We start from the raw sequence: 13133 nt of genomic DNA on the forward strand, positions 1-13133 counted from the left end.
TGCCACTTGGAAGCACAACTCAGAGGAAGGCTGTTTGCAGGGTTTCCGGCTGACTGGGCTGTGGACAGCAGTCCTTGCCTTCAAAACGGGTCGCAGGGGAAATTCGTACCACCTTGCAAAACTTCTTTAGCTTCTCAATTGTGATGGTGAAACCTTGAAAAACCCCAAACATGTTTTTCCGTTACATTTTTATGTATAAGTAGGGCACATCTAGAGGGAGATGGCTTAATGAAGCAAAACACCAAACCATTCTAAATACATTAAAACGTTCAAGAACCCCAAAGTCCCTCTGGAGCTATTTGTGAAATTTGCAGTGATTTCCTCTGCTGTATCGTAAGCAAGTGCACATAAAGGAAAAGACTAAAGATTTACTAAGATCCTGAAGTGAACAAAGGTAAAAGTTTCTAGTGCTTAGCGTGCATGCGGCAGATGTTAAAGTAAGCAGGCGCTACCTTTGCCTCAGCAGCCGCTTCCAGCAGAAAGCCGGAAAGGGAAAGATGGGAGTTAAATGCATTTCTTACTAACAAAACAATGAGGATTAAACTTTTTTTTTTCCCCGGTAAAATTCTCTATTGCATTAGTAATTTCACAGTGTCTGTTTTAATTATTAATTTTTTAAAAATTTTTATTACGGATCAACACTGTGGTTGGCGTATTGTAAGATGGACAGAGGAGCGGATTCATCAGTGCAAAGGAGCAGAGGCTGAGAACGAAACGTAGAGAAAAATGCTCTGCATGTCGGAGGTCTGGTAGCGGCTCTCCTGCCCGACTGCCGGCAGAGGAGAGACCAGCCCCGAGGCCAACCGTGCCCCAGCTGTGGCACTTTCTGGGCTGTTGTACTGGCAGAGGAGAGCTGCCTGCAGCAGCCCCGGTCACATCCATTCCCACTATTAGCGTGACCCCAGCACCCCCTGCACCGCGGGCTCCGGTGGGGGGTGGCAGGCAGCCAGTTACGGACAGTGTTCACCTGCTCGAGAGGCCTCTTAGGTGGGGGGCGGGGGGGGGGTCTCCATGGGAGTTTACAGCTGCAGCGAAACAATGAATTCCCTCCTTAGTCACTAACCAAAGAGGATTTTTTTAATTCTGTTATTTTATTAGTTGCAAGAACATTGCATCTATTTTGCACAGTGTCCAGAAAACGAAAATACTGCACTCCACGCAAAAATCCATTCCGGGCATTTTGAAAAGTTGTGAGTCAAAGGGTGGACATTGCAGAGAAAAACAAGCCATCCAAAACCATTGCAAGGACTGTGCAATATGGAAAGGCAGCCCACTTGCAGAGCATAAGCGTCTGTCTGTAACCACATTATTATACATATCTCACGCTTGTCATTAGCAAATCTTACCCATTTCCTTCATGATTTTTTTCCTGCTGGGGAGGAAAACAAAAGTAGCACTGACTGTAACGGGCTCTAAGGTGGCATAATTCACACACCAGGGAGCTGAGAGGCCGGTGTTAGAAGGCTAAAATTTAAGCATGCGTTTGCTGCTATTGCTTACGTGGCCTCAGCAGCTGCGCTCACCAACTCCAGAGCATGTCTTTATCTGATGATCAAACTTGGTACAGAAGAGGAAGGTTTTTATCCACGGGGTACCTCTGATCTCTAGATAAGAGAGAGAAATTCAGCGGTGTAGGAAGCTACGTCTTGTGAGGTTTGGCATTTGTTACACATAGCTACAAATACAAGAATCATCAAAAAGTGTAATATACTGTGAATGTTACCTGATGCTGTCCCTACCTATATATAGTAACTTTCGGTAGAGTTTTCCCATTAGGAGAAGATCAAAAAATAAATATTAGAACAAGCATTAAAAATATGGGAAAGATCATTCATGTAGTGTTTGCGATTCCTTTCACTTGTAAAGAAAGCTAAAACTTAAGGAAAGCAATACTTTGTAGAAACAAAGTAAATAGAGGAACAGTAAATTCACAGAAGATAGGTAACTGTTCATATTACAGGAGTTATGAAAACTGTAAAACCATTGTAGATTTTTCTAATGTGAGCTATAAAAAAACATATTTATAAGGAGATTAAACAGACAAAATCTTCAATGCAAGAAAGGAACTCTTCCTAAAAATTACGAATGAAACCCACCCCTGAGATCACATTATAAAAAACCTACAGAGAATCCATATGGTTGTGTCTTCTGACACCATCTTCGTCTAAGTCTTGTCTTTTACGTCTCTTTAGCAGCGATTTTTACATCTCACTAAACTCAGTTATTTGAAGCAACCTGATTAAAAGGAATGAAGTCTCTAAAACACTCTTTCTTTCACCTTTTCATCTGTTACAGCCTGATATATGAATAAATCTGTGAATCGTAGATATGATTAAAATAGAATTTTTTTCACACCCTGTTTCTTCCACTTGATAACCTTGACTGTTTTAGCTGTCGTACTCATCGTGCAAGGAGCTGTGCGTGGCCGGCCCGCAGCGACTCGCCTGCCCACATACCTGTGCGGACTTACCATCTGGGTATTTCCAGGCAGGTTGCTCAATGTCACTTCTTCCAGTCTCGGGGTAGATGCAAATTTTCAGTTGTCTTTGAGACCTTTATTTCTTTGCTAAGTTTATATGCAATTGATTCAGACTTACTCATTTAGTCTTAGGAAATCAGGCTAAAAACTGTTTTCTCTATTGTGCAGTGTAGAGATACGGTTTGCAAGTAGGACATCAAGAAATACATACTTTGTTGTTATACAACAATATAAAATATATTTATATATATTAAATATAAATGAAATTTTATATTCAGGCATATAAAATAATGCCTGAAAATTCACACAGATAATTTTCTTGGTTTTTTTTAACGTATAATGGAATTCTGCTTTCTCAAGTACAGATCTCCTAATTAAACTTCTGTCAGTCATTTTACTGAAAAAGCTTCCAGAACCTTAGAGAAAAAATAGCCCTGTTTTGAAGCAAGAGTTAAACCTTGGTAGCATACGTAATAGTTAACATTCTCATGCAATACTGGACTTAACAGCAAAAAAAAAAAAAAAATAAAATCAAATAAATAAAATTCTTCAAGCAGAATATTGAATATTTTAACAGTATATATATGACACTAGGAACATTTGAGATCACAGTATAATAAAGTTAGTTTTGCAAACCCCCCCTTTTTCTTATTAAGTTGAAAATATGCATTAAGGTACTACTGTGACTTGTTTCATTTTGTAGATGTCTGCTCTAAAGTCTGTTCTTACACTGTGTCTTAATTCATGCATAGATGAAATGTGTGTGTAAACATCCAGTTTGTACTACAGGAATTATTAGCAGGTGTATTGAATCAGGCTACAGAGCACCCTTGCGATCTTGACAAAATTGGCAATAAACACAGCTCCAAAGTTTTTCGCAGCTGCCATGTTTTCTGCTGAAGCTTAATATTCCAACTCCGCAGAAGTTGTGATCTTGTCAAGAGACTAAAATTGTACCAAGGCCTCTTCCATGAAAATTCCGTATTGGTCTTTGCTCATTAAAGAAAAGGAAAGTATATGAAGGGGAAGCGATGCATTTAAACAAGGCCTGATGAAGCTGTAGCCTTGAAATTTGTCAGTCCTTTGTCACCCTTGCATGATGTGGCTCCAGATGCCAAGTTTGTGGTGTATAAAGATACTTGACATCTAAGCACTGACAAGGAAGTGGTGACAGCTCAAATCGCGGTGGCCTCTGCTGCGCTCAGAGCTGTCGAGTTGTAGGAGATGTTTTAAAGGATTAACAAAGCTGTGGTCACTAAGCCAAGCAATTCTAGTTTTAGTCTCTGTTTTCTGTGACCTGCCATTTGTAAATAACATATTGCTGTTATCCGATGTTTAGTCACGTTCGGTAAGCGTGGGCTTTTTAGAGCATATGCATCTATTCTTTTGTTACTGTAGTTCTAATCTCTAATGTTTCTTGAAACTGGACAAACTGGATGAGGCATTGTTGAGCAAGGTTAATACCAGTTTTAACTTTTGAAGCATGCAGCATTTAAAAAAACCCACAACCCCAAACAACAAACATTTTCTGGAAACAGAGAGTTGAGGACAGGCAGTGCAGTGGTTCGTGGCAATATTGGGAACCCAGTCCTTCAAGATTGGCAAAAGTTTCGCAGTTTTCATCGATTGTTACTGTTTGAGGCTGCTTCTTATGACACATTCCTTCTTTGCATTTCTTCTTTGGAAATGAACAGGCAGAAAACATAACAGACACGAACCACATCATACTCCTTGTTGCAGTCTTCCCTAATTTGTTCTGTTTGGCTCATAACTTGGAACTGTGTGTTTTCACAGGGTTTTTTACGCAGATCTCTACCTTAGCTGATGTTCAAGAGAATGTCATGGAATATCTCCATGTTCTTAGCCGACCAAAAGTTATTGACCAAGAGCACGATGTAGTGTGGACTGAAGCATATATTGACAGCACAGTAAGTCTGCATGATAAACATTTAATATAGGCTTACTGCATATAATGAGGAATTGGGAGCAGAAGTGTTGCGGGTAGAAACGCTAGTTGTGCATCTGCTTTCAGTTGATGGAATGTCTCAATTCAGTGTAAGAATCAGGACTTGCTATCTGCATGTTACAAGTAAATAATTCAAGATTAATGAACTTCAGCAGATATGTTATATATAGCATATATTATATGTTGTAAATTACATAGGAAATACTGAAACAAACATGAGTAACAGCATAATTTTAAAAATTTATGACCTCCAAATGTACATTTCTTTCATTAATTAAAAGTGGGGATTGAACAGAAATTTATTAGATTGAGTAACCATATTTTAAAACATGTCTGTGAATATGTCCATATAAAAGCATAGACTGACAAGAATCGATATTTTTTGTATATAAAGGTGGGTCAACATCTAAGGGACAACTGTGATGTCTTGGGGAAGAAAAATGAGAGGATTCTCCTTTTAAAGTGGTTTGAATGGGTGATATGCAAACAAAATTGTCATAAACGTCCAATTTTAATTTTACATCCTTGAGAAGCATGTAGAGTTGAAACAGAACTCTCCGGTATGCAGTGACTGAGCAGTCATCATACTTCTCTGTCATTCGTGGTAAATCATCAGATTTGCAGATAAAGGTTGTTCATTTTCAGGGGTTGGTCTGAAATAGCTTTTTATCTGTTTTCTTTTTCTTACGTTTCTTTTGATCCAATTAAAACGTTTTAGTTTGTATATTATCTGTAAACAAGAGTTTGTAGCAGATATCTGTCACTAGTACAAGTGAGGCCAAGCGTTCAGTAGAATTAATAGGAGATCACAGATTAATGGTTAAGCTTTCTTTCTTTTTGTTTTAAATTTTTACATTCATGAAGATGGGGCAAGGTAGGAGAATCTCACCATCTTGATATTTTGGGGGTTTTTGTTTGTTTGTTTTGCTTTGAGTCTGTAATGCTTCTAGAAGGTTTCATTTTAAATCAATATAAAAATATTCTAGGAAGAAAAACCCACTCTGGGAATAGAATTTTGCCTCATTTTCACAATTGCTTAGGTCTTTTCTATTCTTCAGTTTTGGCCAGGGTAATGTAAATAAATACTAAAACTGCAGTTATGAAGGAGAAACAAAAAGTTGGTTGGAAATATTGCTTTGGAGCGAATTTACTTACCTCTGTTTCCTTTTTTTAAAGACCATGTTAATCCAGTCTCCCCTTTATTCTCTTTCTTTTGTTGAAACATAAGGATGAGACAGACAGAAGCTACCTGTTACCGCTGTCCCGTCAGGGTATCCCGTGAACAGGGGAGATGACTAGGAAGACCTAGTTCTTATTCGCTTCTTGCTTTTACATGCTTGAAGTAATCAGCGTGTGTATACGTTGAAGGGAGTTTGTGTATTTGCTAAGAGCAAGTAGCGGGAGGTACGGTGTAAGTGGTACTTAAGTGCAACTCGGCTCCTTGAGCTTTGCCTATGAATCTTGCATTGAAAGTGCTGCAAACAAAATCTTTCTCCTTTCTCAACACCAAGTCCTCCCCTTAACCTACCAACAAAGTACAAACCGCCGTTTCAGAATTAATTTTACACTTTACTCTCTCTTTTGTCCATTAATCTGTATTTTCTCAACCATTGCAGGGAGAAAAATATTCAGAAAAGTTAGTCTAACTTCCAGTGATTCTCTCACAGGTTATGGAAAGGCTAAGGAAAACGAGCCACTTAATGTTGTGTGAAATGCTAATGAATACAGCAGGGGTGAGTAAATGCAAGTGAACTTAAGAACACTAGAGGGAGCGTAGAGAAGGAATCTTGAGAAAACAGGAAAATAAAAAAACAATGGAGCTGCTACATTCTTGAATAAAGGAGCTGTTTAAATCCAAACAAAAGCTGTTTTACCGCAATCAAAATAAAATACTTCCAGGTTCTCTTTCTCTTCTTTTCTCACTCTCTTGGCTAAGGCTAATTAATGTCACTATACACACACACGCACGTATATGTATGGATAGATACATGTATATACACACACACTCATATACATACTCACATGCACAAACGTATTATTAAGTGTCTGAAAATTCCACTCAGGATCCCAATGGGTTGTGTGCTGTAAGAAAAGATTTAAAAATAGAATACTGTGGTCTGCTTAGTTGCAAACTACCTTTCTTGTCCCTCCTCCATCCTCCTCCCTCAAAAAACCTCATAGACAAAGGAACAGGATAAATTAGGGCAGTCACATGCAAAACTCTGGAAATAGCGATGAAGGGAACCTTGTAAGAAACCAGATGTGCTTGTGCCTTAGCTAAAGCTGCCTGAGTGCTCTTTTCAGGGACAGATTCCCTGGCCATCGCTAGTGTCTTGGCATCGGAAGTGCCATCTAAATAATCCTCTTGATCCCATAACTTGTTGATTTTCACAGACGGTTTGTGTCCCTGCTCCTCCATGGCTGCTGCTTGGACCTTGCCAGGTTACAAATAGTAGTGTATTTCCAGACAGCTTAAATGTTCTTATCACCCAGCTGGGTCTCAACAGCCATAGCTTGATTCTCAGGGCTATATATGCATGGTTGTAATCAGTGTCACTGTGCCCTAACAGCATGGAGTATACTTCCCCGTTCCCTTCTCACCATCAAGGCTAATTGGCCAGCTGTGCTCTTTCTGAGCAAGCAACATTAGGCTGGAACATACTAGGATCCAGACAGAAAGAAGCTGGACAGGAATCGTCTCAGGATACAAAACGTTTCCCCTGATGCCCCAGACTGTTCTCATCCAGTATTTGTCCAGGACAAAGTCATCTGTGAAAGCCAGAAGTTAGATCATGTAAGTGTTTGATACCATTTAGGAATATTCCCAGAAGAATTTCGCTACTAAAACAAGGCATCTAATTCCTGCGTCTCTTCATCTTTCCTGTAAGAGGATGTCTGCAAAATGTTCGTACAGCTGCCTCTTCAGCCTAGCTTTGACGTTCTCAGGTGCTTCACTTACTGTTAGGAAAAAAGTACAGCATTTATAGAACTGTAAATTCCTGGCAAGATACCATATGCAGAAAATGTAACATGGAGGAATCTGTACGTATGTCGGGTCTGTGTTGCCTTTGACACTGTCAGGATCGCACCTCTGATAGCTGAAGGGATTATAAAACAACCGACACTAGGCCTCTCTGGGTGACTCCTCGCTTCGCAGGCAACTGAACTGGCTTCCTTTTTTCTGGCCCTAGGCTTTGATCTCTCCCCAGTGTTTCCTGCCTTCATGAAGAGGTAATCAGCCAGCTCCTAGGGTCAGTTTTAGTTATCCTCCATCAGAAAATTCTTTGTGTTTCTTCCCTTAAACCCAGGATTTCATGTCAGAAATGTTATAATCAGTGACTCAAGCCCTCGTTTCTTTCCAAAAAAGGCCTTTTGACATAGGAGTGATGTAATCTTACGAGTTGTCCCTGACTCTCAGAGAAACTTCAGACTTCTGAAATCATTTGAACTTAAATTTGTGGAGAACTGGGCTCATTGTGCTTGGTTTAGTCATTCACTTGAGAAGTAGTCTTTGCAGGCTTATCTTGGGCTAATTCTAAAGTCGGCTTCACAGCAGTTAGTCCTGTAATAGGCTAGGAGCTTAAGTGCTGCCAGTACTTCAGGCTAAAATGTTGGGATTGAAGTATGTGACATATGCCAGCCAGAGTCTAGTCTTCTGATTCAAAGTCCTCTGATCCCAAGGTCCACACCTTTCCCTAGGCTTGGTCTCTCTTCCATTTGTACTTCTCTAGTCAGCAGTTTGGTACGCACTGCAAGTGGGTAGGCTTTTTTGGATCTGTGCAGTTCTGTGGGGAAGGGTGTTGGGGATGTCAAGAGTTGACTGTGGAGTCTAATAGGAAAAGGGATTGTCTTGCTCCATGTTCACATTCAGCTGTATAGCCTCGAGGTGCTGTAAGGGCTGGCTTAGGTGGTTGCAGATGGGGCATGTGTACAGTGGGCCTCAGATGGTGAGGTCTGGACAGCACTTCCTCAGTCTCAACATAACTTCTCTGCCTCCAAAGTAGCTCACATTTGGATCTGATGTCACTGCGTCAGCGTCAGTAAGGCCTGCAAGTACATAATGCTTCAGAAAATAAAACACTTTAATAGGTGCCTAAAACCAGAGTTGGATTTCTAATTGAAAGCTTGCAAAGGTGCTCTTTCCTGAGTAGAAAAGAATTCTAAAAGGACAAAAGTATTTCAGGGAGGGAAAAATTTAAAAGTGGTGGATGATTTCAAGCATATTGTGGATCTACAGCAAGTCAATGCAAGTGAATATATTGGGGGGAAAAGGAAAATTGCCTGGGCGTCAGAATATTCAAGTAATGTATAGAGGTGGTCTTTTTGTGATTGTGCGTAGTCATCTATAAAGCACTGAACTTTGACTTTAACCTTAACTCATTCTTATGGTAACATCTGGAATGTAGAGAAACATTGCTTTTTGCTGCAGGAAATAAAGAAAAAAGACTGGACTGGCTCCTGAGTTCCAGACAGTGGGAACTCAGGAGCCAGTCCAGTCTTTTTTCTTTATTTCCTGCAGCAAAAAGCAATGTTTCTCTACATTCCAGATGTTGACCATAGAGAATGAGTTAAGGTTAAAGTCAAGTTCAGTGGCTTTATTGATGACTGACGCACAATCACGAAAAAGACCTACCTCTATACATTACGTTGAATATTCTGGATCGGCCCAGTTGGCAATTGTTCAGTTTCCAATTGGAGGATTCTGTTGCATGAAAAGAGCAAATTACTATTTAATTTAATATTTTGAGATGACTGTCCGATGCTTCAGAATTTAAGAGTTCATTTGAAAAAAAAAAGCATTCTAAGTCATTACAGGTCATGATTCATCGTAATATCAATGGTGAGTAGTTTTTACTTTTTCTACTGTTCTTCAGTGTTAAAGTACTATATGTCGATTCTTCATTTGCATTATCTCTACCTTCTCGTAGACAAATTGTGGATTCTAGTTCAATTCTACAATTGCTGTTGAAAAAATATAAATGATAACCCTCTTTTATTTCATTTTTTGAAGCAGGGATGATTTGGAAATGTTTTCTGACCAAGAGGCTGATCGTGTGCTAGTAAGGCACCTCTCCAAGAACCCCGCTTCCCTTCATGGGGGCGGTAAATTGAGGTAGCTCCACTGAGCTAAAACTTGGACAAAGTATTTCTAAAATGCTTATGATGGATGTTACAATTACATTATTACATATATGATCAAAAATTTTCAATTTATTCATCATTTTCCTTAAAAAAAATAAAATCAAATACCACATAGGCATACTTTTTACTCTGGTTCAGCTTCTTTGCAGAAATTCAGTAGGAAGTGTAGGAAGCTTACGCTTCTCAGATAGCTGTCACATCAAAATCCAAATGTTTTAAATATGGAAATTTAGGTCCTGGGATACAGTTCTTTGTCAGAGGCTGAATTCTCAGCCAGTCCCAGAAAAGCAAGGGAAGCTCTGTACGGGAAGTCCGATGTATAATGTACAGAGATATAGCAGAAAGTCCTACAGACCGAGAGCTATTATGCTGGCATTTTTTCCATCCAGGAGTTTCTGGTGAGGCATAAAAATGCTGTTTAGTGCTTCTTCCATTCACACAGTTTTCTTTGTGTTCAATGCACAGAGGAGCTTTTATGAAGTAACAAAAATTAAATAGTACCCAGTTTCCACTAACTTGTATTCCCAGAGATATCTTCAAATACTTTTGGTGGCACAAGCTAATTGTGCTATTATAATAAGTGGCTGTAATTAGCATTTTTATCTCAGTAGAAGGATCCCTGGGCCTCTATTTCAAAACTAACTTCTAGATTGGAGTACTGGTATGCATTAAAAGGCATCGGAGTATTCAGAATGCTCCTGTATGTCTACAGCAAGTAAATACTGGTAATCACTGCAGAACTGAATGGCAGGAAATGTCATTAACCAGCAGCTGTGAAAAGAAAATTTACACACAGGCAGTAATTTTTATTTTTTTTTAATGTTTTAAAACTAGAAATCTGTGTTGCTTTTTCTCCAGTCCCACTTTGGACTTGGTTACATGCTCTAACCCTCCCTTTGTGGCCAGCATCTCTTAACCTCTAGTAATTTACAGCTCTTTATCAGAGAATGTCATCACTGCTGACGGACTCTCAGGTTCCCGTGAGAATTTCCTTTTCTTGCTTTGACATTTGAATGAATTGGGTTAGGGAAGGAAAATCCCAGGCGTAGATATCAGCCCTTCCATCAGGTAGGTTTGTTCTTAAAATGAGATTCTTCAATCTCTGCTTTGTCTCCTGCAGATCTATAGTGGTCTTTTGAAGACTCTGATATGGGAGAAAAAGTAGAAAGGAGCCCAGGGAATGCCTTCTTATCAGCACTTCAGTCTGGATTAATTTTCCTGGAAAAATATAATAGTTCTGACCATTTAATCTTTTCTGAAGCTTCTATAAGAGCATGATTGCAGTTTGAAGTTGCAGAGCATCTGGTCCAGCAGTTTTGGTCTGCTGTATTTGCACTGGGATCTTGCAGATCTGGGGCAGTGCTTGAAACATTAACAGTGGGGATCAATGCAGCTACTTGTGCACACAGTAAAGAAAGATCATGCACACATTTATACGTAGGTGCAACGTCCCTTTATGCTGATGATTAGTGGGCTGTCTGTGGAGATCTTCACTGACAGTCCGATAAAACAAACCTTTGAGCCATGACTTGTATGAGCTCTGTGGCCCAAAAGTTCCAGTCGCCATAATTAAGTATTCTCGTTTTCTCCTAAACAGTTCTAATCTGTTTGTTTTACTGCTGGATCTAGAATAAATGAATTACCATTAACAACATTAACTGTTTCAAATTCAGTAAGATCTGTGTCAACTGCCATAACATAGTGAGTGCTCAAGTTCGTCAATGAATAAACCTCTCAACTGAATAGAATTAATGCACTGTCATTATCTTTCAGATGCAGCTCAAAATAACAATGGATGTTGTTCTTTTTTGTTAGAAAATGCACATCTGATTTACTTATGTTAGACAGCAGGGTGCTAATCAGTGCACAGAGTGCTGTGCCGCTTAAATTGGAGCTTAGAGCCCTCGCTCGCGCACCAGTACAAGAGTCGTGGTGCAGCGTCCCCCAATAAAACACACAAATCGAGGCCCCTGAAATGAAAATTGGGGTGTGCGAAGTAAAATGAAGTCCATAACGACCTAATGGGAATACGGATACTTTAAATAAGAATGATTTGTGTATTGTTCCATGCAAAGACAGCATATACGAATAAGGACGTGCATAAGCACAGATAGCACCTCTGCACACGTATGTGTGCGTACGTGTACCTTTCAGCTTTTGAAGTAAACTGCTTCATTTGATAAATTACATGTTTGCTTTACTCCACTGCTAGCGCTGGAACTTATGCTGTTAGGGCAATTTTCAGTGATTGCATTAAGCAAAGAATATTACTACAGAGAGCTAATTGCTAGTTGTCAAAGTCACTAGAAAAAATGTTGTCAGGAAATAGCAATATTTATTTTAATGAATTAACACTTTCCATGTGTATCACTGTATTCGGTATTTACACTATAAAATGCTATATGCGATACATCAAAAAGATGTTTAAAACATCAAAAACAAAAACAAAAACAAAAGTCCTGCACTTAAAGAGGAACATAAAATTTCCTGCTGGGGATGTGGAACATGGAATGCCATCTGTATTATATGGCACTGAGAAAACTGATTATGTTTGGACCTCTATTTCATAGCAGATGGGTTCATTAAATTTAATAGCCTCCAGAGCCTTTAGAAACAGTGTTAAAAACATGTGGAACATGCTGAGACACTTCACTTCTCGCCCCACAGTCATTATAACTCTGGCACAGACTATAAATATTACAGTACTTTATTTCCATTGAAACGGATTACTATTATAATTATTTTTCCTAGCGTCCATTTACATGAGAAATGCAGAATGCAAATTGTACTTTTTCAGACTTTGAGATATGCAGTTGATTTCTTTAAATGCATTTTACAGTTCTTTGCACTTGGAGGCTTTGATATAGAACTTATTTTTATCTTCTTCCTGAGACATCAGCGTGCAGCTGTAATGCCACGGCAAAGCTAGGTCTTACGCAGCTCTGCTCCCAGTGTGGTGCAAATAAGGCAAGCGTTATGTTAAACCATAGAACGGAAATCGGAGCAGTGTTACATCTTGGGTTTAGCTATATATTAATTCTCTTTTCTAGTATTTTATATGGTAGGGTAACTACGGTTTGACCTTGGTTTCTATTCATCTTTCATCACTGGAGCACAGAGAGATTCAATATCTGCTTTCAAATCAGAGTAGTTCCCACAGAAACATTGCTTTAAACAGAGTAAAGACTCACCTCTTTTTGAAATATTCTCAGAATGTGATAGCTAAAGGAATATTTTAGTGCTATTTACTTTTTGATTTTAAATGGTCTCAAATGAGAACAGGGAAGTTTTACCATGTTCAAGTGCTTTGACATCTGTCTAACATTCTTCCACCTCTTCATTTACGTGTTCTGATATTTAAACTAAATTACTTTTTTACAAACTTTGTCATATTTGATCATCATTTTTTTCAACAAATAACCCAGTTTCTTTTACACTGTAATTCTCAGTAGTGCTCTTCTGTTGCCATTTCCTTTCCTACAAGATGCCGTGACTATCCACGCTATCTTTTACTCTTTTCTAAGGTCACTCTTATTTTAGGTTGTG

General features: G+C 39.0%; 1 protein-coding gene across 1 annotated transcript in view; it reads left to right on the forward strand.

The window, feature by feature from the left end:
- The window catches only part of CACNA2D3 (calcium voltage-gated channel auxiliary subunit alpha2delta 3), a 457404-nt gene that overhangs the window by 293121 nt on the left and 151150 nt on the right, over positions 1-13133 (forward strand). Inside the window, exon 13 of the mRNA XM_054215897.1 lies at positions 4274-4407. Within this exon, the coding sequence (XP_054071872.1) occupies positions 4274-4407 (134 nt within the window). The remainder of the gene's footprint in view (positions 1-4273; positions 4408-13133) is intronic.

The sequence above is a fragment of the Rissa tridactyla genome, chromosome 10 (genome assembly GCF_028500815.1).
Source record: "Rissa tridactyla isolate bRisTri1 chromosome 10, bRisTri1.patW.cur.20221130, whole genome shotgun sequence".
Taxonomy (NCBI): Eukaryota; Metazoa; Chordata; class Aves; order Charadriiformes; family Laridae; genus Rissa; species Rissa tridactyla.